Here is a 22,584-nt window from a genome sequence, read left to right on the forward strand (position 1 = left end):
TTTTGATTTCAAATGGTCGTTACATGTGTCTTTGCTGGTCCAGTCAACAGTATGTTGACACATCTTACAAAACAGTTGTTGTCCAGACTCATAGTAGTTGTTGGGGTATTGTTCAGCCCGGTATTTAGCAGTCAATTGAGAGTTTTTTCGCCACCGTTGGCTTATAGAGGGTTTTCACAACGCGTCATCAGACCAGAAGTCGCCATATTGGAGGTACTCCGCATCACAACAAAGCACAGGCACTGAAGTAGATCCCGAATGACGTCAAGGAAAATGGTTAATTATTGCAGTGTTTTAGGTTGTACCAATAGGTCAGACCGAGAAAAACATTTGGAATATTATCGACTTCCCAAAGTTATTAAAAACCAGGGCGAGGAATGCCAGAAGTTATCAGAGGAAAGGAGGCGCTTGTGGTTGGCAAAGCTCAACCAGGATCTACGAGGGACAAATCTGTCTTGTTCGGTCTTTGAAATGAAAAAAAAAAAAAACTATTGAGAGTCACTTGGCTACACCTTGAGTATCGCAATGATATCATACAGTTAAAGTTAGGTTGATTAAAGACATTATTGCATTACTTACTTTGGTCTTCACAACACAACGGTCGTTAATGATGTTGGTACTGCGTCTCCCTCACCCATCCACACACCATCTGGTTATAAGCCTCCAAACTTTTGTAGGATTTAAGGTCTTCCGCTGTGTATGGGCTCAGTGAGAAAACCAGGTAGTTGACTATATCGGGATATGCAACTGAAGGAAGAATCACCGGGTCGCCATGGATCCAAGAAGAGGGAGCCAACCTGTAGGGATCTGCACCGCCAGTAAACTGTAATTTCTCAAAATATCACGCCTTTTTTGTGTGGTCCAAGTCCTCCAGTTGTTTACACCGAGTGCCTCCAATATGGCCGCGCATCCAGGTTACCGCCCAGAACGTGACGTCGGTGAAAACCCTCTATCAGGAGTGTCACTGCCCGATGTGAGTGACAAGGAGCCACTCGCTTCGACATTTTTTTTCCCCACACAACAAACTCAACGTGAACGTGAGGACGTATGGTTACTAGGCAACATGTTATAGGCAACCTTTCTAGGCTTGTTGTTTTAAACTGAAAAATGAGAAGGAAGTAAAAAAAAAAATGTTTATTTAATATGTCAACAAAATATATGCAAATTCCGTTTTCATGTGTAGATTCCGTCCGCGTTTTCCGCATCACAGAAATCATAGGGCCCTAATAACGGCACAGCTATTAAGTGGTTACACCAAAAAATAGTGTAAATTGCAACACTTCATCACAATATAATGCAGGAAACATCACGCATTTAGTGGGATTTTCCCTTAACCTCTACACATGCTAAAAGACTGAAGCCAAAAATGTGTCTCTCTTATCAATGTTTCTTTTCTTTTCTTTTTAAATTAACCTGTCCCTTCCTGCTGAGTGGCACAGGTCATGTCTTTGATTCTCTTGACCGTGAGACTCGCTTCATACGCCATTGTTGGTCAGCGCGGGAAAGGACTTTATGACACTCGGGAATGGAAGCACTATGGGAGTTCATCAATGACTCACAGGGATAGACTTTAGCACTCTCTGGGCAGGCACTAGAAGATGAGCATGTGGTTTATGTTTCTTGCCAGCTCTTCCTCTCTCCCCAATCTTTATTCACTCTTTCAAAGAAAAAGGTTGACATTCTTGTGAAACGCCCCAGTCACTTTTGACTCATCTCCACCGTTTTCCAGCAACTCGCTCCATACCTAGTGTAGTTCCATGAATGCAACATGATCTAAGATCTGTATTTAAGCATTAAAGTACAGCTGCAAATGGAAATTGGCGAGCATCATAGAAATTATGGATGAACTAAGGATTTTGAAAGACTATGCAGATTTAGTAAATATAAAACTTGAAAATTGTGTCTAAAGAAGTAAGATGATGAGTAATGACATTGGTTGATATCTGAAGACTGGACTTGATAAATGATGGCGTCTTTGTAAATGTGTGCCAAAAACACATTGGACGTTTACTGCATAACTATGTGGGGTATCATAAATAATTTTATAGCTTTTAGTTGTGAGAGTCCCAAGATGATGCACGCCACATTTGGAAATGATTAGTTCAACTGTCTGAGAGGTGTTTGCAAAATACAGTAGGTTTTTCAGAAAATTCAAATAATGACAGAATTCCAGAAATCTAACATGGCAAAAAAGAATGCAACTACGTGCAAATGATGGAGCTTCGGTACTATTTTGCTGCTGTGGGTCTAAAGACATTCATGATCTTATCAATAGATTTTCGCCTTAACCAGACATCAAAATGAAAGGCCTCAGTCAACAATAGAGCAGGAAAGCCAATAAATTAAGAGAAAGAAGACTTGCAAACAAACTATGGAGGTTTAGAGTCTCTATAGTGCCATTGAAAATTTAGCTGAAATGTTTTGTTTTTTTCATCCCAAGAAATCCTATTATCTGTGGGGAATGTGTGCCTCACGTAAGAGGACGGAGAAAAGATAACACAGATGGATGTAAAGATTGTGATTAGTATTTGTTATATGTCATATAAATCAGTTTAGGTGCTGGAAACAAGCCCCAAAAGAAACAGAAACGTTTGAACCTTTCATATTCAAAATATTTTCAATATTTACACTCCCTTAAATCCACTCAAGCTGTTAGGAGAAATGTGTTTTTCCCCAATAGAAGGAAGAAGAGGGAAAAGAGAAAAAGGTGGGTGGAGGAAAAGGTGGAGTGGCTCCGATTAGCCCACATGTTGGTAATTTATCACACATAAACCTCACACCTAATTTTCACACCTGTAGCTCAATGTGCTGCAAGTCTAGTAATTCACTCACTCACACACACACACACACACACACACACACACACACACACACCCACAAACACCCCCCCCCCCCCCCACACACACACACACACACACACACACACGCTGCTGAGTGGGACCTGGCTGCAGGTTTCCCTCGGTGCGGGAGGAGAAGGAGGACATCACAGACGAGGATCAGTAAAGTTAGCGGGCATGCTTGGGATTTTTGCACCCCATGATGTAGCATTGCTCTGTCTCTCCCTCCCTAACCCGAGTATACGTTCCCTTCCCCATTTGTCATCACCTTGACTAACCCCATCCCGACTTCCAGCTCACACATCTGAGACACAGAAAGTGTTGGATGTGAATTGTTCATCCTTGCCAAAAAAGCACAGCATACTGTAGCTGCAAAGCCAGATGGGAAAAACTCATTGGCGGCGCCAGGGAGGGGCATGGGGGTGCTGTAGCTACCCCTAGGATAGCAATAGCACCCCCCAAGTAACTGCTGTGGTTGATTTTATTAATCTTTATTTTTCTTGTGTTAATATCATAATTTATATTCGAAAAAGTATACATTAATAAACCAAACTATTAAAACAAAACTATTTTTAGATTAAAAAACATAAAGCCAACACAGGTGATCTGATTAAGCCAATGGGCGCGCACAGTTAAACTACTGACCTTACTTGCGCAGTATTTCACACAGAAGATGTGGTAGCCGTTAGCATTAGCAAAGTGGGTGTAATAATGGATTGTTTTTTACTCCCTAAAGGAACAACCTGGAAACTAGAGAGATTGTGAATCTAATAGGGCTACAGGTGATGTTAATAAGTCTCATGAAGGTGTAGATACAACGCTAGTGTTCACTAACCAGGACCAAGAACAGTCGCCGGAGATAAGGAAGGAGAGGCCCTTCCCGCGATTACTGCCGAGGATGCTAACATTTTTCGTTCTTCGTTAGAACGAACACGCTTAGACAACATGTATGACCTGAAAACACACGCTTTCTATCTCACATAATTATGAACAGGTTGTTAATGGAGATAAATTATGTCTCGAGAGGTGTGCCAGTTCTAAGCCCCAAACACATATCTTTTCTAGACAACAACGCATACTGCGGACATACTATCACCAGCACTCAGGAGTTGCTATCCCTCATGAGCACGTACAAAGCAGAGACGGGGACTGGAGTTCGAGACTCGGACTCGAGTCGCACACACAGTGACTTCAGACTCGACTCGTGAACAATCCTAATTTTTAGGAAACGACTGATGAGCTGCATGTTATTCCCCCTTACCTGCGTATCCTATGACCTACCTATATAACAGGTAACGTTAACACGTAACGTATCTGCTGCACGCAGCCACACATGAGAGAGGACAACAACCATGTCAACCGCACCGACAGCTGCTCTGCCATTCATCAGAAGCTTTGGCTTTAGAAACGTCATACAACAAGGCCCAAACAAAAGAAGAGAATCCAAAATACATGGTGTCAAAATAAATCATTCGGGCTCACCCACGTCTGACTTTATCAGGCACCTGAAAACGCACCCTGATAGGTTAGCAACCATGTTTAGCTCAGCATTGGCCATCTAACGTTAGCTTGCGTCTTGCTTTAGCCACGATCTATGGGAGGTAAACTCTGACTGTCGTTCGCTAGATGTTATGAAAAGATGAATGAGCGTTTTTATATAGTGTTCTAAGCAGCCTGGATGCAACACAGCAGGTGATACAGCACTCATAACCACAAGAGACTTACGACTCAACTTGACCCTAGCTCAAAGACTTGAGACTTGACTTTCATGCTTCTTGTGCCCACAGGCCGTGCACATCCACAGGCCGCTGTGGCGTCATATCACCATCCGCGCTGCGCTGATCGCAAGAAGCATGAAACAGCCTGTACACAGAGACTTGTGAGCATCTCTGGTACAAAGGTGCATTTATAGACTTGTACAAACTGATAAGCATATCTCTGACACTTCCCAATAACATCAATAAGCTGTTAGCGCAGTTTTTCTCCCCCGTGTCGTTTGAAAAACTACCTGAGGAACAGCAGCAGGGACTCTAAAACCTGTAACCTGGCACTATTGGCTATAAACATTGAGCGAACAAGGACCCTGGACAGTGACGGGTCGGGCCGATATTTCCCGACACTATCCACCGGCCGGGCCGGCCCGGGCCCTTGATCAAGCATTTGTGTTTTTTTAATCATAATTGGGTGGGGAGAAAGCTATGCCATAATCAGAAATATTATTTTAGGCCTAAGTAACAAATGTGTATAAAGTTGCACAAGTTAGGCTACAAAGTTACAAAATGCAACATGTGCCATGCGCAGCATCTCCTCCACTCGCACACATCACACCGTGTCTGCTGTGCTGTATTGTGTAGCTTAATAGCATCATGGAGCTTGAAGATGTAGAGAAAAAAATAAAAACAGGATAATTAACTTTGAGCAAGTGTGGAGGAAAGTCGGAGGTATGGAACCATTTTAAACAAGTCGTGGGCAGTGACAACATATGTGTTGGCTTTGTCGAGTGCATTAACGCTGCTCGCCTATGACAGCAAAAAAACGGGGACTTCGAAGGTGAACAGACACATGAAGCAGAAAAGATGATAGTCAGCCTTCAATGTCCTCTTTTGTTACTTCTCCAAGCATACCCCTGAGGGCGAGGCAAGCCCTCACAGAGAAATGCGTTGAGTTTTTTTTTTTTTACGTTTCTTCATTCGGATCCATTTGCGATCCATTCCATTCTGAATAAACAAACAAACGCAGTTTACATGATTCGTCCTTGTTGCATTATTCATTAAGATAATTCTAAACAGATTTCTGTAGTTCAAACAACTCAGAATTGTAGTTGAGAACGTCAGTTATAACGGCCCACATATAAAAAAATCGCATCGCATCGAAAAAGTGGTGAAAATAAGCGTGTCCACTCCGGTGTCGGATGTTTCCATCACTGCCAATCAGAGCTGGAGCCGATAAAGTCCCGTGACTGTAGACTCATTTGTTCGTTTTTTGGAATAAATGCTGATTGTAGCCTTTCCCGCTAAAGACAAAAGCCAGATGTATGGGTGTTAGCTGTTTTTATCCAGTGGGTAAACATTTAGTCGCTGACTGCTGATCGATTTAACTCGAATGATGTAGCTTGTAGGCCGTTTGATGATAATTTCACGTAGACACACAAAGTGCTGAGTTTTAAAATTCTTGTTTGTTTGAAATAAATAGAAAAACCTGGTAGTTAGCATGAGCACATGAGCGCTACCTAAACCAAGTCAAGTTTCATCAACAAGAATGGGAATGGGAGAAGACATCATACTGTTCGCTTGACATGTGATCTAAGTGGAGTACACCACAGGGGGCAGATGGCAAAGACATGGTCTCACTTTCACACATGGTGCCTGCCACAAAAAAAAAACCTTAACATCAAAGACTTATTTTTTCTCCCCCAAAAAACTGGGCTGAATCTAATATCTACATTAGGTCTCTCATGGGAAAAGAAGACAACTTACTGTAACTGGTTTTCCTGCATACCTCAAGCCTGGTTCCTTCATACTAGAGGAACGGCCACACCATTATTTGATCATTGTGGTGGTTAGAGGGTTAAATATTATTCTAATACTGATATTTTCACTATCACCAGCCAATATGTTTTCCAGTTGTCTTTAAAGGTCCGATATTATGCTCATTTTAAGCTTCATACTTCTATTTAGATTTTCTCCTAGAACATATTTACATGCTTTAATGTTAAAAAAAAAAACAACACACATTTCTTTTCTCATAGTGTCTGTCTGAATATACCTCTGTATGAAATGTTCAGTTTTCAGTTTAAGTCCCCCTACCAAAAAAGTCCAGTCTGCTCTAATTGGTCAGTGTTTCAGTGGTCTTCCGCATCTGCATTCTCAGAGTCTCTGCACCGTCAATGCAGCTTGGGAATGACTGTGTAGTGGCACTTTATCCCTATATATAGAATAGTTTTGACATCACAACTGTACGGAAGTCCTGACGGCTCGTTTAAAGGGATTGAATCATGGATGTATTAAGAGAACTGGATACAGTTCCAATGAGAGTGCTCAAAAGCGCATAAAGCAAACATGGAGCTCGGCTCTTCCGCATTGTTGGCCCATAACGCTGGTTGGCTCACGATGGGCATGCGCACTAGCAACAATTTGTTTGCGTTGTCGTAGCAACATGCGTGTTCATGAGCTTCTCTGTCGTGTCTCTTACTGGCGAACTCATGAACTCGCCGTTTTAATTGTCTAAAATATTCACTAACGTTAAACATTGTTTTCATTGTTCCCTATCGTTTACATGCTTAGCTAAATAAACGATAGATGTATTTAGCTAGACAACCAAGGAGATTTAATAATTATGTTGTGCTACTAGCTAGCTACCTACTAACTAGCGCTAGCTAGCTGTTAGCCTGCAGTTTCGTGAACAGAGCTCATCCATGGCTTCAGCTCTCATCCACTTTACAAGCTTTACAGCATACAGCCCTCAGATGTATTATAAGAGAGAACCAAGGCGATGTAATCACTATGTCTGTAGTAACGTTATGTAGGCATATAGCTAGCTATGTATAGATCTTAATACAGCCATGCTAGCTACCCCTGATGTTAGCAACTAGCTAGCTAGCCGATAGCCCGCCAGTTTGGGAAACGCTAATGACGTTACATCCACGTAGCTAACAGGCTTTACAGCAGCTACATACATCCCTGGAATGTATCATGACTTCATAAGATAATACCATGGACGTATTAATAGAACACATGGTGAATTACAACCATTAGCTATATCCATTATTACAGCTAGCTACATGAGCTCGGGAGAACAGTCATGTGAGCGGGCGGGGCGCAGTCCCGCGGCTCTGCTCGCGTCCACTATGCGCGTTCATCATGTCAAATTTAATAATTCTGGATTCGCTTCTAGTGAATGTTAAAAATGTTAAAAACGTAACGTTTTAAACAAGGACCCTTTCAGTGTTCGGGCTGGTAATTTGATATACCCAGAAACAAATTATCCGCTGAAATATAGACGTTTCTTTCGCCATGCAAAGTCTATGTGAAAAGGCTTTCTGGGCCATGGGGTGCAGTACCACCGTTATCCACTAAGCCCATGGTGGCTTTTAGACTCGGCGCTCTTCCTGGGGGCTTGGATTGAATACGGGCTGTGTGCATTTCTCTGTGGATTGGGCAGTTTGATATTTTCTCAGTATTGATATAGCACCTTCAACCTGCTTTATGATAACAAAAAAGACATAGAAAACTTCACTTTTTACAATATGGGACCTTTAAATGTGACCATGTTTGATCAATAACTTATTTAGGGTTATGCCAAAAGTACACACGCACACGCACACGCACACGCACGCACACACACACACACACACACACACACACACACACACACACACACACACACACTTGAGACAGAGGATCATCTGAGGTGTTTCACAGGCCTGATATACAGTTTGTTTTGTTGTATCCAGATGAGAGTGACCACCGACTGCTCTAGCAGGTGTCTGGATCACATCTGGCCTCATGTTCTCACACCACAAAACTGCACCCGAATGGCTGGCACTGCCCGGGCTTCTTAACACGAACCGGCCTGTGTTGGCTCTAAAAGGCCACACTCAGCCCTCAGGAGCAAACATGTCTTTTCTACAGTGCCCTTTGAGGAAGACGTGGAATAAATGCTTTCATAAAGTATGAGTGGCCTCCACAGGCCAAAATGGAGCACATAAAGCAAAATGAAAATGATGAATTGCCCTTTTGGGACAAAGAATAAACGGAACTGAACTGAACTGACTGTGGTGCAAAGATAGTTTCCTTTCAGTAAAAGTACTATGTGTGCTTCTGGCTGTAGAAATGTCATCTGTTGCCACAAAAGAAAGTGAGCTTTGGTATGCAGGTGAGCTCGAATCTAACAAAGGTGTTAGATGTTGCGATAAAAGTAACTTTTGGATGAAGAAACAGACTCGCATCCAAAAATCTCTGGGTGGCATGAGGTCGCTAAGTGTATCATTACATGCAAGCAACAGATGCATGGAGCTGTACCTGTCTTGTGCCTACACGCCACAGTGTTTACTGCTACAAATGAGCAGCAAATTGGGTTGTCATGTATTGGCTGCTGTTACAATAATGTCCCAAAGCGCTGGATGTGCCAAAGAGCTATGCAATAAGTCAACCGCAGGAGTTGTCTCATCTTCTCTACAGTCCGGAAAAAAACGTCTTAGATGTAATCTCTTATTCTGCTAAAATAACCCCTCGACCTGTAAAGTTACGTAAGCTCTTTTTAGGAATGTACTCTTCTAGCCACCCATATGCATATGCATGTGTGCCCTTGTGCTCGTTGATGATGATAACCAGCCCCACATTGTCCAATAGACTTCACTACTGCCCATTACTGCACCATGCCAGTACCATCTCTAAAGCCATTAGCTGGTAAACCTGTAAACTACATGTGACCTCTGTCTACAGATACCTATAAGTTATGACTCCTGCTGGTGACAGATGTTTACACAGCTAAGGCTGCCATTCCTGAGACCTGGCCCTTGTCCAAATAAAATAATATCCAGTTAAGGAGAAGTCAGCCAACATGTAATCCAAGTGCATAAGTAGAGGGGTGGGGTTGGGTGGGGGGCAAAGGAATCTGGAATATGTTAATGGGCTTCTTATTCTTTTAAAGCTTTATACTTTTTTTCCGTCTAGCATTTGTCACTACCACAGCCTTGTTTCATTGTCTGGACCCTAAAACAAGATTCGTGAGACACCCTGATGGAGAAAGAAAAGTCAAAAGCAGTCACCACAATTTATGTCCTCTTTGACAAAGCGCAACATAAAAATGTGCTGTGTTCAAATCAGAAAGCCGATTACAAATAGATTTCTACTCTCTTTTTACACTTCCACTCTTTTTACACTCTGTGTGTGTGTGTGTGTGTGTGTGTGTGTGTGTGTGTGTGTGTGTGTGTGTGTGTGTGTGTGTGTGTGTGTGTGTCCTGAGCCTGCATGGCGTACAGCCAGAGCGAAGAACAAAAGCATACATGGGCTTAAGTCAACACAGACAACAACAAGACAAACTACAACAATGGCCACAACCACACGACAACAGCCCATTCTGGTGGATATGGGGCCCAGTGGTGGAGAAACATCTCGGCTTAGGAGAGCAACTTACAACTCAACTGCATTCAGTGACAGGTGAACTGTACAGTATTTATTATGAATATAAATTAAAAACTTACATTCTCGTGATAAATGAATGGAACATAAAGTGTCTTGGTTAAGTGATTGAGATCTGATGATTACGAAGGACAAAACCTTTGATCCACATTATTTTCATACTCACCAAACCATTCAGTGACCACTGCCCCGTAGCATCTGCATTTATTTAGATTTTTTACTTTAATTTGTCACCCAGCTGTATTTCACTTATGCAAGCAAACTGCAACAACCACGGAAGCAAATTGCAAGCTGTAATTGGATTGACAAGATGTTGGATCCACCCACAAAAGGCTGATTGTGAAAGGTGTCAGCAAGGACGCCATTCAGTCTGGCTGTACTCAGTAGTGTAACAAACCCACTTTCTATGGTAGAAATTGCAAAGCCAAACACAGACAATCCTAATCTTAAATATGCTCTAAAAAAATATGTTTTAGATTAACAATGGATCAAATGACTATGTGTAATATGGAAGGTGTTACTCATAGTTTCGAACACACAGATAATTATCATTCAACTTTGTGGTTCCCCTCAACTCTACTACGCTTCTTAGCATCTTTTAGCTCATTGCTTTGGTTTTATGACAACTTTACTGCGTTCAGTCTCACCGCACGTATTATTGCCGTTTGTAGACACAGCAGGTTGTTTTTTTAGCAAAAGAAAACTCACCGTATGCTACCTGTCCAGCACCAAACAACAGACAAAGTTAATGACTAGCAGGTGAAAATAGTGGCGCATTTAACATCAGCAGCTAAAGTGCCACATATTTCCCTCAGAAGATGGTGGAAACCTAGTCTTGATCAACAAAGTACATTCGCAGGATAACTGCGTGACATCTGGCGCGTCACCTTCCGCTGTCTGTGTGTTGCCGTTCTCAAACTCTGTTCGCTTCGGTAAACAACAACAAACTTTGAGCTAGCAAGCTACACGCTGAAAATGGCAAGTTTGGAAGAAAATTTGGAACGTGGAACAAAGCAGGCCTGCTTGGTTCTTTCAGAGAATGATTGTAAAGATTTACAATAAATATGTTTACGGCATTTACTCTCTAACTGGGACGTTTCGGGACCCATTGGCGGGGATTGCTGTGGACAAAGTACACACTGCGATACACTGGTAAGAGCATATTACGTTTAACCATATATCGAGCTAAATTATATAGCTCAGGTTACTGTATTGTGTGAACAGTTAACTTCATTTTTATATTGTATGCGGCGTTTTCTTTTGCGGGCTGCAAATGTTCCACCAAAACAAGTTCCTTCCCGAGACTATTTTGCAGAGGCACCGTCGCTGCGTCCGGAGTTTAGCGCCACCCAAGACGATTGTGATTGGTTTAAAGAACTGAATGTTCCAGAACGTATGTGTGGTAAAGCCAGACCTTACTCCACAGCGCTGACAATGTGAGACTAGTGGAGACAAGACCCCCCTATGGATGCACATTTGTTGCATTGCCACAAACACAACTCCACATCAATGCTAATGTTGCTCTGTATCTGCTGGATTTGTAGTTGAGCAACTGTTTGCTAACAAGTAAGCCACATCAACTTTATGAAATGATATAGTGTCAAAGTTGTGTTTAGTTTTGTTTCCGCTGCCGCCAAGTGGCCAAGAAATCCGTTGCTGCAGGTTTAACCACCTGTAACACAAAGCACTGTTACCCGGGGCTGGGGCTGATGTGCTTACTGCTTGACATCTAGGATGCTAGCAAGTTAGCTAGTAGTTGTGTAACGACAAAGTGCTTTCTTACCACAGACACAGCTCATCAAGAGGTGTGCCAGTTATTGTGGTGTGAGCTTGAACAACTCTGGCGGACTCAGCAATACACCCTGTTGCCATGAGGCAAAGTATTACGTAGTGTAGCTTCCGTTACATAATTGATCTACAGTCTTATTGCTTTGCTCTGATAACAGACAGATGTATGTCTCATTCATTCAATCACTCCTCTGTTGCTCTGTGCATCCTCTCCTCCTATCACTTTGCTCCTTCTATTATGATGACCACATAAATCTTCAGGGGATGACCCTCTAAGAACTCTTTACATCTGACATGCACGCTATGTTGCCCTCTCTGTCCCCCCCTCGCTCTCTGTCTTCCTCTCTCTCTCCTCAGAGCAAGTCAGAGAGACAATGAGCTCAACGTCGAGGCCCAGTAATGACTCCCAGCCTTGTTCCTGATTAAAAACACACCGGGTGCTTCTGCACTCTGCAGGCAGCCATGAGGCCTTCCCCTCTTCACACCACAGGGCCTGAGAGCTGGGAGATAGAGGAACAAGCCAGCCTCAACACAGCTCCATGAACCAAAAAAAAATAAACAAAAATCCAGTGTAAACCTTAACCACTGTAGCATTCAAAGTTCCTGTCCCAACTAGTCCAGGCCTAATTTCGCAGGCAAGTCTTCATTTAATCTAAGGGTGCTCAATTACCATCATTAACCCCAACCTAAGCCAAAACCATAATGGAGGCTGCCTACAGTCCCTGGCTCCAATACATCAAGGGTGGGGCAAATATGTCCTGTCACATATTTGCACGTCTTTTAAAGTGTGTTGGGTTCATCTTTCACACGTCTTCAACATCATATTGGTAAAAAAACAAAAAAATGTGAAGCATATCAATGCCACAGTTTTGCTGTGACTCGACAGATGGATACGTCAGACAGTTAGTATGCGAGAGTGGGGGCAGCTGCACCTTTACCTCTCCATGTCCATACTTGGGTGGCTAAATTACAGGCGAGCTCCGCATAGAGACTCTTTATTGCATCTGACCAGCTCACTTCCTCTCCATACCAAAGGCATTGCATGCTGAGCTTTATTTTGATGTGGCGTGTAAGCATAATTAGAGGTCCCATAAAAGCAGGGAGAGGGGGGAAAAAAAAGGAGTCTTGTCCATCTGTCGAGTGTTAAGGGGTGGGCACGGGGTTAGCGATCAGAGCCCAATGCCTCGCTGTTGACAGAGTGGCAGCCATCCGAACAGGCATTGATGCAAAAAGCCTTTAGCGCCAAACTAGAGTGTGTGTTTGTTTCTGCACTCATCTGTGTATTTTCTCAAGCGGCCTCCTTGAGTTTCAGATTTCCAGGCCTTGCAGATCGATGCAAAGTAGGTACTAGTCGGCACGCACACAGAGGAACACACTGACATGGCAAACAAGGGCAGATTCAGAGTGCAGCCTTTTCCAGAAACATTAGACATTAAGCATCCTTCCAAGGGCCCCTGGATGCCTAAATCTCTATGCCTCTTTTAGGGAAGGTGAGAAATCAAATGTATGGCCTGTCAGATAGACTCAGTTACTAAATAAAAAAGTAGTTTACAGAAAAGACACTTATTTACTTTCTTGCTGAGAGTCAGATGAGATGATGGATACCACTCTCACATCTGTACAGTAAATATGTAGGTACAGCCAGCAGCCAGTTAGCTTAGCTAAGCATGAAGATGGGGAACAGCTAGCGTGGCTTCATCAACACCTCTATAGTTCATGAATTAAGTTTCACATGGGGTTATGTGCTGGATTATTTCTCAGCCGGGACCAACAAACTTCTTGGAATCTCATCTGGTTGCCCTGGCAACTGCTCTCTGCCAAGAAATACTAAAAGGATTAATGTTCACACTAGATTTTTTTGCGTTAAACTAACAAGCTATGATGGTTAATTTGTGAGCTTTAGAGGTGCAAGTAGGTGGATTTGGTTAACTTTAAACCGAGCCAGACTAGCTGTTTCCCCCTGCTTTCAGTCTTCATGCTAAGCTAGACAAAGACAGACCGCACAGACATCAGCAGTTAAATGCTTAAGCTAACTAATAGAACAACAGTTCCTACAAATTTATAAAAAAGGAAATGTGGGAACATAGGGTCTAATTTTGGGAAACAATCTTAGAACTGTGGGAACATAGGGCCTAATTTTGAAAATAAATCTTAGAAATGTGGGAACATAGGGCTGTGGGAACATAGGGCCTAATTTTCAGCGAAAAAAAAAATTCTTAGAAATGTGGGAACATAGGCACGCCCCCGGCCTACTATTTCAACAGTTTATCCATTAGGCTACTTTTGGCTAACCATTTCAACAGTTCATTGTTTTTAAGCTAAGTATTTCTCGGGTCAATTGCTAACTAGTTTTCACGCATGTGGTGCTTACTAAAGACACCAATTTGTAATCCTGTTTATTTTCCACCTCATATACACAAATATGTAGACAGACTGCACAGACATGAGAGTGGTATCGATTAGGGCGGCACAATATATCGTTTTTTTATCGTCATCGCAATATTAACTGCCGCAATACACATATCGCGAGAGGCTGCGACACATTGCGAAAGACACTCCAATTTTTTTATTGAGTACAAAACTGCACTTTAAAATGTAACTGTCGGTATCTTTTCAATGGTGCCCTTTATATTCAATTCAGTGTGTTCCATAAAAAAATGTTGGAGGTGATTTCCTTTTATTTGTTTTAAATTCAACAAGCAATTCGTTGTATTTTAGCACAATACTTAAAGCAGCAGAAATGCAGAAACGAGTACACTTCAATATCTGTTTATTTATAGCAAGTAATATCGTTATCGCGATGTCCAACAATGTTACCGCATATCGCATATTTTTCTCATATCGTGCAGCCCTAGTATCGGTTTTCCCATCTAACTCTTGACAATAAGCGAATACGTGGATTTTCAAAAATGTCCACGTTTAGGTTCAAGTGTGATTTAGTTACCTTTTTTTGTAAACTGCAAAAGGGAAATTGTTCATTTTTAAACAATTCCCATTCCAAAACACAATGGATGCCTATTGTCCCCACGTCATAACCTCTAAACAGCTCTTCACTGAATTCTTTTAGAGGTGTGTGTTAGTAATGTGAGGGGTAAGTAGTCTGGAAGTGCATATGGGTGTAAGCCTGAGGGGCTCCATCTCTGGCTCTGGGCAGCTCTCCTACCTGCGAAGCCGTTGTATGAGTCATTTTTTTTTTTTGAAAAAATGCTCCTTTTGTGTTGTTTTATGTGTGGCACTTAGAAATAATTCCCACATTAGAATTTTTTACAGCCCAATAAACTTGAGAGAATCGGACCAAATTGCCTGGTCATATTTAGTAGCTTTATAAGGAAATGTATTAAGGTGTAATTTCTTCAGGGGAGTGCACAATTGAGGGAAACAAGCATAGGTGAGGGTTACAAAACTGCCCTTGCGTTAAAGTGGCCATATTATGCTCATTTTCAGGTTCATAATTGTAATTTGAGATTGTATCAGAATAGGTTTACATGGTTTAATTTTCAAAAAACACCATATTTTTGTTGTACTGCCCATTGCTGCAGCTCCTCTTTTCACCCTGTGTTCAGGTCTCTGTTTTAGCTACAGAGTGAGACCTCTCAACTTCTATAACATCTTTGTTGTCAGTCGCACATGCGCAGTAGCTAGCTAAGGATTACATGAGCTAGCTAGCTGTTTCTCCAACTTTGGCCTGTACAAGGCAGGATTAGCCGGGAGACTTCTTCTAAACGAGGGCACACTTCCAACTTTGTTTGGAATACCTGCAGAACAGGGACATGTAAGTAGTTCTATACAATTTATTTTGTAGATTAGGGTGAATTAGTGTGTGTTGTAGCAGTGTTTTGCCATTGAGAACGAGCTAGCATGCTAGCGCTAGCATGCTAACGGTTAGCCCCCCAGGCCCCTCGTCTCGGCTAGTGACGTAGAAAGCAGTGCAGATTTTGAACAACTCACCTGGAGACTGAAGGCAGGACACATTCAGAAACCCGTATCTCACTCAAAACAGCATGGAAGGTTTTTTTTCAAAGTTTGTATGCGTGTGGAAGCACCAGAGACACAAAATAACACCCCAAATCCCAGAAAAAGCGTTTTTTTTTCATAATATGGGCACTTTAAGGAGGGACACTGCAGTTTTTGTCTGCTGCTCGGGAGGTTCCAATCACTGTGAGGAAATATGGAGTGTTTTATACGATTTGATATAATAACTTCATTTTATTTCACATTTCCGAAAAAGAAAAAGAAAAAATGAAGTTTTACAGTGTGGTAAAATGTAGCCTGAAATAAAACCATCTGTTTGGCATTTAGCTTTGCCGGCATATGGGATTCTCTGATGACAATGATTGAGGGTAGAAGAGAAGATCCCTTCGTGTATTCCCCCTCAGGGACCAAATCTGCTCAGAATGAATGTTTCTTTGTTGTGGTGTGGTAGACGGAAGCCTGCAGAAGTGTTACAAAACAAGCTTTCTCATCCATGTGAACTACTGAAACATGGAGCAACACCAAAAGGGTCGATAGGTAAATATAAATCTGTCTTGTTCACGTCACAAACCTGCTACATAAAAACGTGGGATAAGGGATCACCTAGCAAATTCAACTCATTTGGATTAATTGATATTTTTTAGATTACAGGTAAGATGTTTTTTGTTTGGGTTATTTTTCTGAGGGGAAAACAGAAAAACTGAAACAGATCATCCCGACTTTGTCACGTGGTGCCCGAAAGAATCTCTCTCTGTGTCTCTCTCTCTCGCTCTCCAGTAGAAAGTTCATGCCACTGCATGTTTTTTTCTTCTGCTGGGGTTTTCTGCAGTGTAACATGGCATGAGCGCACTGAGGAGCCTTTCACCGACTTCATCTGATACTGCTGTGACTCGGAGCAGGAGCTGCGCTACAGGCCGGGATCGACATGCATGGGTTAGTAGGTCAAACAAGGAGCTAGTCTTTCGACAGAGTTCGGAGGCTGGGTCAGACTAATGTGATTTATCAATACAGCGCATAAGTGAATCATTGTCCTTAATGGCCATGATAATCCCCAAGACAGACCGTGGACGTGATTGGTCGATGAGTTGGGGGTGGGTGATGGTGAAGGGGGGTATACATTGTTCTGGACTTGATGTCTTGATTAGAGCATCAGGAACTTGCACCTGCAGGGTGTACATGTGTCTCCTTGTACTCTTTTTCACACACACACACACACACACACACACACAGAGATTTACACTTATGGAGGCTTGGCTGATGGGGCCTGGGAGAGAAAAGACAGAGCTCTGTTTCTTGAGGCTGGAGCTCAGGCTCAGGTCAAGGCTCGGCTCGCTGTAATCCCTCTCAGGTGATGCTGTTCACATTCAGCCATTTCCAGCTGATCTGCTTAAATATGCCTTCCTCATCCCCTAAAAAAGCCCCCACCTCTCCTCTACCAGCACAACCTCCTCCACGCTGTCACATCTCAAATCACTTTCCGGCATTTCCTTTAAGCTGTGAGTTTTAAAGAAAAATGTTGCACATCCAAACGCTTCTTCTGTGCAGGTGCAAAGGACAATCACCATTTATTGATGCCGCACCATTTATTTAATAAACGGTGATGCTACAGCAAGAGCAGTGTGCGGGATTTTCTCTTTCTTCCAAGTTCTTTAAGCGATGAGTAAAATAAACAAACTCTTTCTGTTTAACAGAATAAAAAAAGGCTCATTTCACCTGGATTTGAGTGGCATCATGTGAGAAAGCCTTGTTAACAGGTGCCGTCTACGGGGCTTTTTCACTTTTTCCAAAGGCAAGAGTGGCAAGGCTGGTTTGAAAGCAGCTGCTTGGAGTGTTCCCTCTCCTCCCCATTGGGCACTTAATCAATGTATTATATTGCGCTGTAGTACTGGCTTCCAACATTAACATTAACACTTACACCCACAAACCTGGGACTATAGTGTGAGCTTTCAGCACACTGAGGCCTGATTTCCAGGGCTTAGAAAGAGAGGCCACAGTGTTTGAATTACTTATCTGCATCCAAAGATTCTATTTTTCTTTTATTCATACAGCCAAGAACTGCATTTGACTTAAGAATTTCCAAATCATTCAATCTTTTTTGCTTTATTATCAACAAACCACAGTCAATTCACAAGTGACAATGAGTATCACGTTTCCACACTCTTTTATATGGGATTCTTTGTCTATTCAGCCACAAATCACAACTATTTTCTGTGTCTTCTGGGATCAAAAAGTCACCACACACACCCTTGTTGCCGACAGTCATCATCGGTACAAAATATCATGCACCTCTGACCTCACTCCTCACACCCTACTAGGCTGCAACACTGTTAAAGTAACAGATTACACAGTTGAATATGATCTGAAACATGCTGTGGCCCGCTGGGAATTCAAATTATGGATTTCTGTGTAGATGGGGAAGGGTTGACAGTATCACATGGCAACTTTTCACCACTCACGACTGCTATTACCTATTCATTACCTGTTTAAACGTCTTAGGGCCCCACTGTGTGTCTCTGTTCCTTCAGGCAGCATTGGTACTCAAGTCTGATTTTATGTAGTCAGCAGGTGGCATCATTAGCCAGAGAATAAAAATGAAAAGTAATACCCTTGCGTCTGGCTATGATATCATAGAAGGGCACATTGGCATAATTTCCCCACTTCTAGTGGGCAGGACAGGGGGTAAGGAGGTGTACATTTAATATGTTTTGTTGTCTGTTTTACGTGAAAAAAATTACCGCAGCCAAATGGGAGGTTGGGTCATGCCATGCAGTGAGTGAGCGAGACAAGATCAGCCCAGAAACCACACAAAGATCCCAATCTTGCCTAGTCATACGTTTCAGCGGGCTCCAGTCATACTCAATGACCGTTTTTCTCCTTGACATCCCCTAATTATAATGGCATCTCCATCCCTTACACCTCACTTGGTCATGTGGCTGCATGCACACACACACACACACACACACACACACACAGTGTTTCATGGGAAAACTTTTTTTCATGCATGTTAAAAATGAACAAGACATTTGTTAAATTATGCAGGATGTGTTTTGTTTCCCCGTGAAACAGCTATGCTTCGGGAGCCGAGTGTGACCAAATTGAGTTTCTAACCCGTCTGGGTCTCAACACTCCTGAACGGTTTGGATAGCTCTCCGTGCATGCCAGACAGGCTGTGTATAAAGCTGTCACAGGAACCTTGAGGGCTAGAAAAATATTCAAGCATTTTTGGGCCTATTGGACAATGATCTCTTACACAGGCTTCTTTCAATATAACCGTGATAAATAAAGGAAGGAAGCAAATACCAAAAACTTGGCCAGCTGCCACTGCTTGAAAAAATGCAAATTGCTGTTTCAAAAACACACAGACACACACACACACACACATTCAACATTACTGTAAAGGCAGAGCCTGTACATATTTGCATGGGATTACTTTGACAAGTGTAACATCCGTTCTGAGAGCTGGAGGTAACAATGTGTAGCTTATAGTGCTCAGCCTAGAGCTGTTCTTAAAGGTCAAATGTGTAGGTTAACCTCTTGATCTCATCCCCGTTGGTAACCCCCCCCCCCCCCTCCCTTTCTCTCTCTTTCCCTCTTTCTAACACAGCACACAGATAAGGAGGCACCGAAAGACAAATGTTAGGACATGATTTGCTGCTTGACCATCCAAAAAATACCCTCCAGATCGAAGCAATTCCACAAAAAGAAAGATCAAGCATACTAAGAAAAATACATTCTATCTTGCTTACGCTATCTAAGATCACACAGTCCTCAGAGAAAGAACGACAGAAACACACAGAGGAGAAGAAAAACGTGTGTGTGCCAGTACCCCGCAGTGATTGCCTGATTATTTGCAGATGGGCAGTGGAGGGCTCGCAGAGTGTGGAGGTTCCCCCTGGCACGCAGCGTATATGATTAAATATGTGATTGCCTTACAATTTACAAGACCCCCCCTCTCTCTCTCCTGACTTGAAATGTTTCTACTGTACTGCCATAATGTGCGGACTGTTTAGCGCTGCCCAAAAGTCCGCAACACGGTCCCCGTGCGCAAGCCTTCTCTCACGGTCACCCCGAGGGTCTTGGTGATGTGTTATGTCACGGGTCTGAGGAGGGCTCGGCGGGGGCCACTTTCCTAATCCCACTGTCTCCTCATTCATTCAGAGTATAGAGAAGTGTTTACAAAGGGGCTGATCCCCTCCTCAACTCCTGCGCCTCCGCTGAGCGATTGTTCTGCGGGTTTCCTACCAACTGTTCAAAGTGGTTATGAGATCAATTAAAACCAGCTTAGGGGGCTGGAGTGGAGATGTGCAATTCATAAGTCAGAGGAAGGGGATTCCGTATCTATTCATTAAATAACTCCAACAATACGACCCCCTCCCTCTCTATAAGCCGCCAGCTCTCTATCGACCGATCCGCACCAGCAGCTTTTTAGCAGTTTCACATGTAAATAATATAGGGGATACTAGGGAGCCTCTTTGTTGGGGCCACAAAATCGGGGATGCAGCGTTAATAGCCCGTCTGGCAACGTGGTTTAAATACATAGCCAATCCAATGACACAACATGTTTTCATATTCATTTTTTGGACAGCCACACGCGTGGCCAATTTTGCGCACATTTTACGCATTAGCTACCGGCTCAGAAATCGTTACATCATGTGGAAAATCTTCTTTTTAAGGTTGATTAATTACATCATGTGCTGCGAGACGAAATTGTGGCTTGATAACAAATTTCTTTCAGCGTAAATTTCTGGAATGTCCCCGGATTAGACTATAAGATGTGTTGGATCGGTAACTCTCACCTGTGCATTTAAAATAAATCAAACGGAGCTAGTGATCAATATTCCGCCTGCTCTGTGCGCTGTGCACACGCGGCCGTTTAACAGAAAGCGAGAGCAACCCTGTTCAGGGCTGTTGCCTCCCGTGACCCACACAAACTCTTTTAAGCCATCTGTTAAAGTCAGCCCCGCTGGATGCTGCTCTAAAGACAAGCCCGTGTTACCTCTTTTGTTTCTCCTCCAGCGGTGCGACGGCGCCTGACAGCTGCTGTACTCCATACAGTTCAACACGACCAGGGCAAATGAGAAGAGTCGAAACTGCATCTGGACGGCGATCTGTTGTTCGGACTCCAGTAAAAAGGTGCCAGCAGGGCTCGGGATGAATTCTCGGACTTTGTTATGTCCTCCTCCAGTTTCTTCTTTAGTCGATCCTCAACATGTGTCAAACATCAGACGAGATGCGACATGTTATCACGCCGCCGATTGGGATCATTTTATGAAGCGCGCTGATCCTCCAGTCACTAAAAGTGTCCGCTTTGGTGCGCTGCGGGGAGAATGACAAAGGAGGTTACTGTGATAACAGCGTAATGAAATCAACACCTTCCTAAACAATGATGAGTGGGGTGATAAGAGGGGGATTCAAACTTAAAAAAAAAAAAAAAAAAAAAAAAAAGGGATAGATAGTCTGTGTGTTAATGTGTTGGAAGTTGGAACAATCACAGATGCAAAGGCAATGCGCGCTGCTCAAACGCCCCTTCCCAAAAAAAAAAAATACATACGCGCAATAGCCGTGCGTAATAGTCGCCAAGACGCTCCGTTAAAATAACGTGTCGGTGTATACCTTGCATCAGATGAAGTATTAATTCCGCTCCGGTCTACTTTTAGGTTCCCTCTGAGTGCAAGTGCGGCTCGGGAACATGCAGCATCCCTCTTTGTGTGAGAAACTTGCGTCTCCAGAAGAGAACAGAGGTCCGAGGAGGAGGAAAAAGGTGGTCGCGGACGGTGAAAAGGAGGGGATTTCCTTCCCTCCTCTCTGAAAAAAAAGCTTAGATTCCGTTTACCTGCGGTCCCTCACTCAAACTTGTCCGCTCCGTGTCCTGTAGCTCAGCAGAAACAAACTCACATGTGTTGCTTTCTTTCAAAAGGGAAGACGAGAGCCGGTAAGTGAGAGTGCGTTTTGCGCGCTGCTGAGGTTGAGCGCTGACTGACTCCCGACTGGTCCTGATGCTTGCTGCCTTTTTCCTCATATAGCGCCGTGCCGCTGTCACGTGTGGATGTTTTCTAGTTTTGTGTTTCTTCGTATTTAAGATGTTGAAGATGACATTTAGTTAATCTCCCCCCACCCTCCTCTTCCTCCTGCCCCCCCACCCCCACGCGCACTCACCCACAGTGGCGGTACGAGGTGGCCTCTGGGTCCTAGTGAGCGTAAAAAGCTGGTTACATCCCACAGGATAAAAAAAAATAAAAAAGTTAGTTTTTTTTTTGTTTTTTTTAAAGGGATATGGGATTGCAGCTTGTCTGTGGCGGGCAAAATGGCTTTATTGCTGGCTATTTTAAGATCCAGAATATTCCTTTAATATTTCAATGGGAATCCCACTTTCCAATTCCCAATTATATGATAACACTGTACTTTTTTTCCCCCTTCATAAATGCCTTCGTTTAAAATCGAAGTGTAGTGACCCGTCTCGTAGATTTAAAAAAAAAAAAAAGGAGAGAATAATTGCGACACAGTCAATCTATCTCAGTTCAGCTTTTTTCCTCTGACAACATCCCTTTTCAATAATTAGAGGTGGGCGAAATAAGCAATTTTCTACATATTGTGCGTAATGATGTGGGCCCCGCAAGTCAACCATCTCGTCACGCCTCTTTTATTGCGCACCCAGGACTACACTCCTCCTCTGAAATGAATGATTATATTGATAATCTTTTTTTTTTTTTTTTGTAATTGTGGGACATGAATAAATCATTCAATACATTCAAGAGTTTTCCAGGACAGGGGCCCTCTCACACACTGACCCACGCGACCTCATCCACGGAGACATGTGAAGTGGCCAGTGGAGGCAGAAACTGTCC

The 22,584-nt window shown here is 43.0% G+C and overlaps 1 protein-coding gene across 2 annotated transcripts in view; it reads right to left on the minus strand.

Annotated features, from left to right (window-relative positions):
- Nucleotides 1-21,853, minus strand: part of rspo2 (R-spondin 2) — a 74,754-nt gene extending 52,901 nt beyond the window's left edge. Inside the window, exons 1-2 of one of the 2 annotated variants that reach the window (XM_031278364.2) lie at nucleotides 21,353-21,853; nucleotides 20,736-21,055 (exon numbers count right to left, since the gene is read on the minus strand). In XM_031278364.2, the coding sequence (XP_031134224.1) occupies nucleotides 20,736-20,835 (100 nt within the window). In that variant the 5' untranslated portion in view covers nucleotides 20,836-21,055; nucleotides 21,353-21,853. The remainder of the gene's footprint in view (nucleotides 1-20,735; nucleotides 21,056-21,352) is intronic. The other variant, XM_031278365.2, reaches the window with a different exon arrangement.
- Nucleotides 21,854-22,584: the final 731 nt, after the last annotated feature.

This window comes from Sander lucioperca, chromosome 10 (assembly GCF_008315115.2).
Source record: "Sander lucioperca isolate FBNREF2018 chromosome 10, SLUC_FBN_1.2, whole genome shotgun sequence".
Classification (NCBI taxonomy): Eukaryota; Metazoa; Chordata; class Actinopteri; order Perciformes; family Percidae; genus Sander; species Sander lucioperca.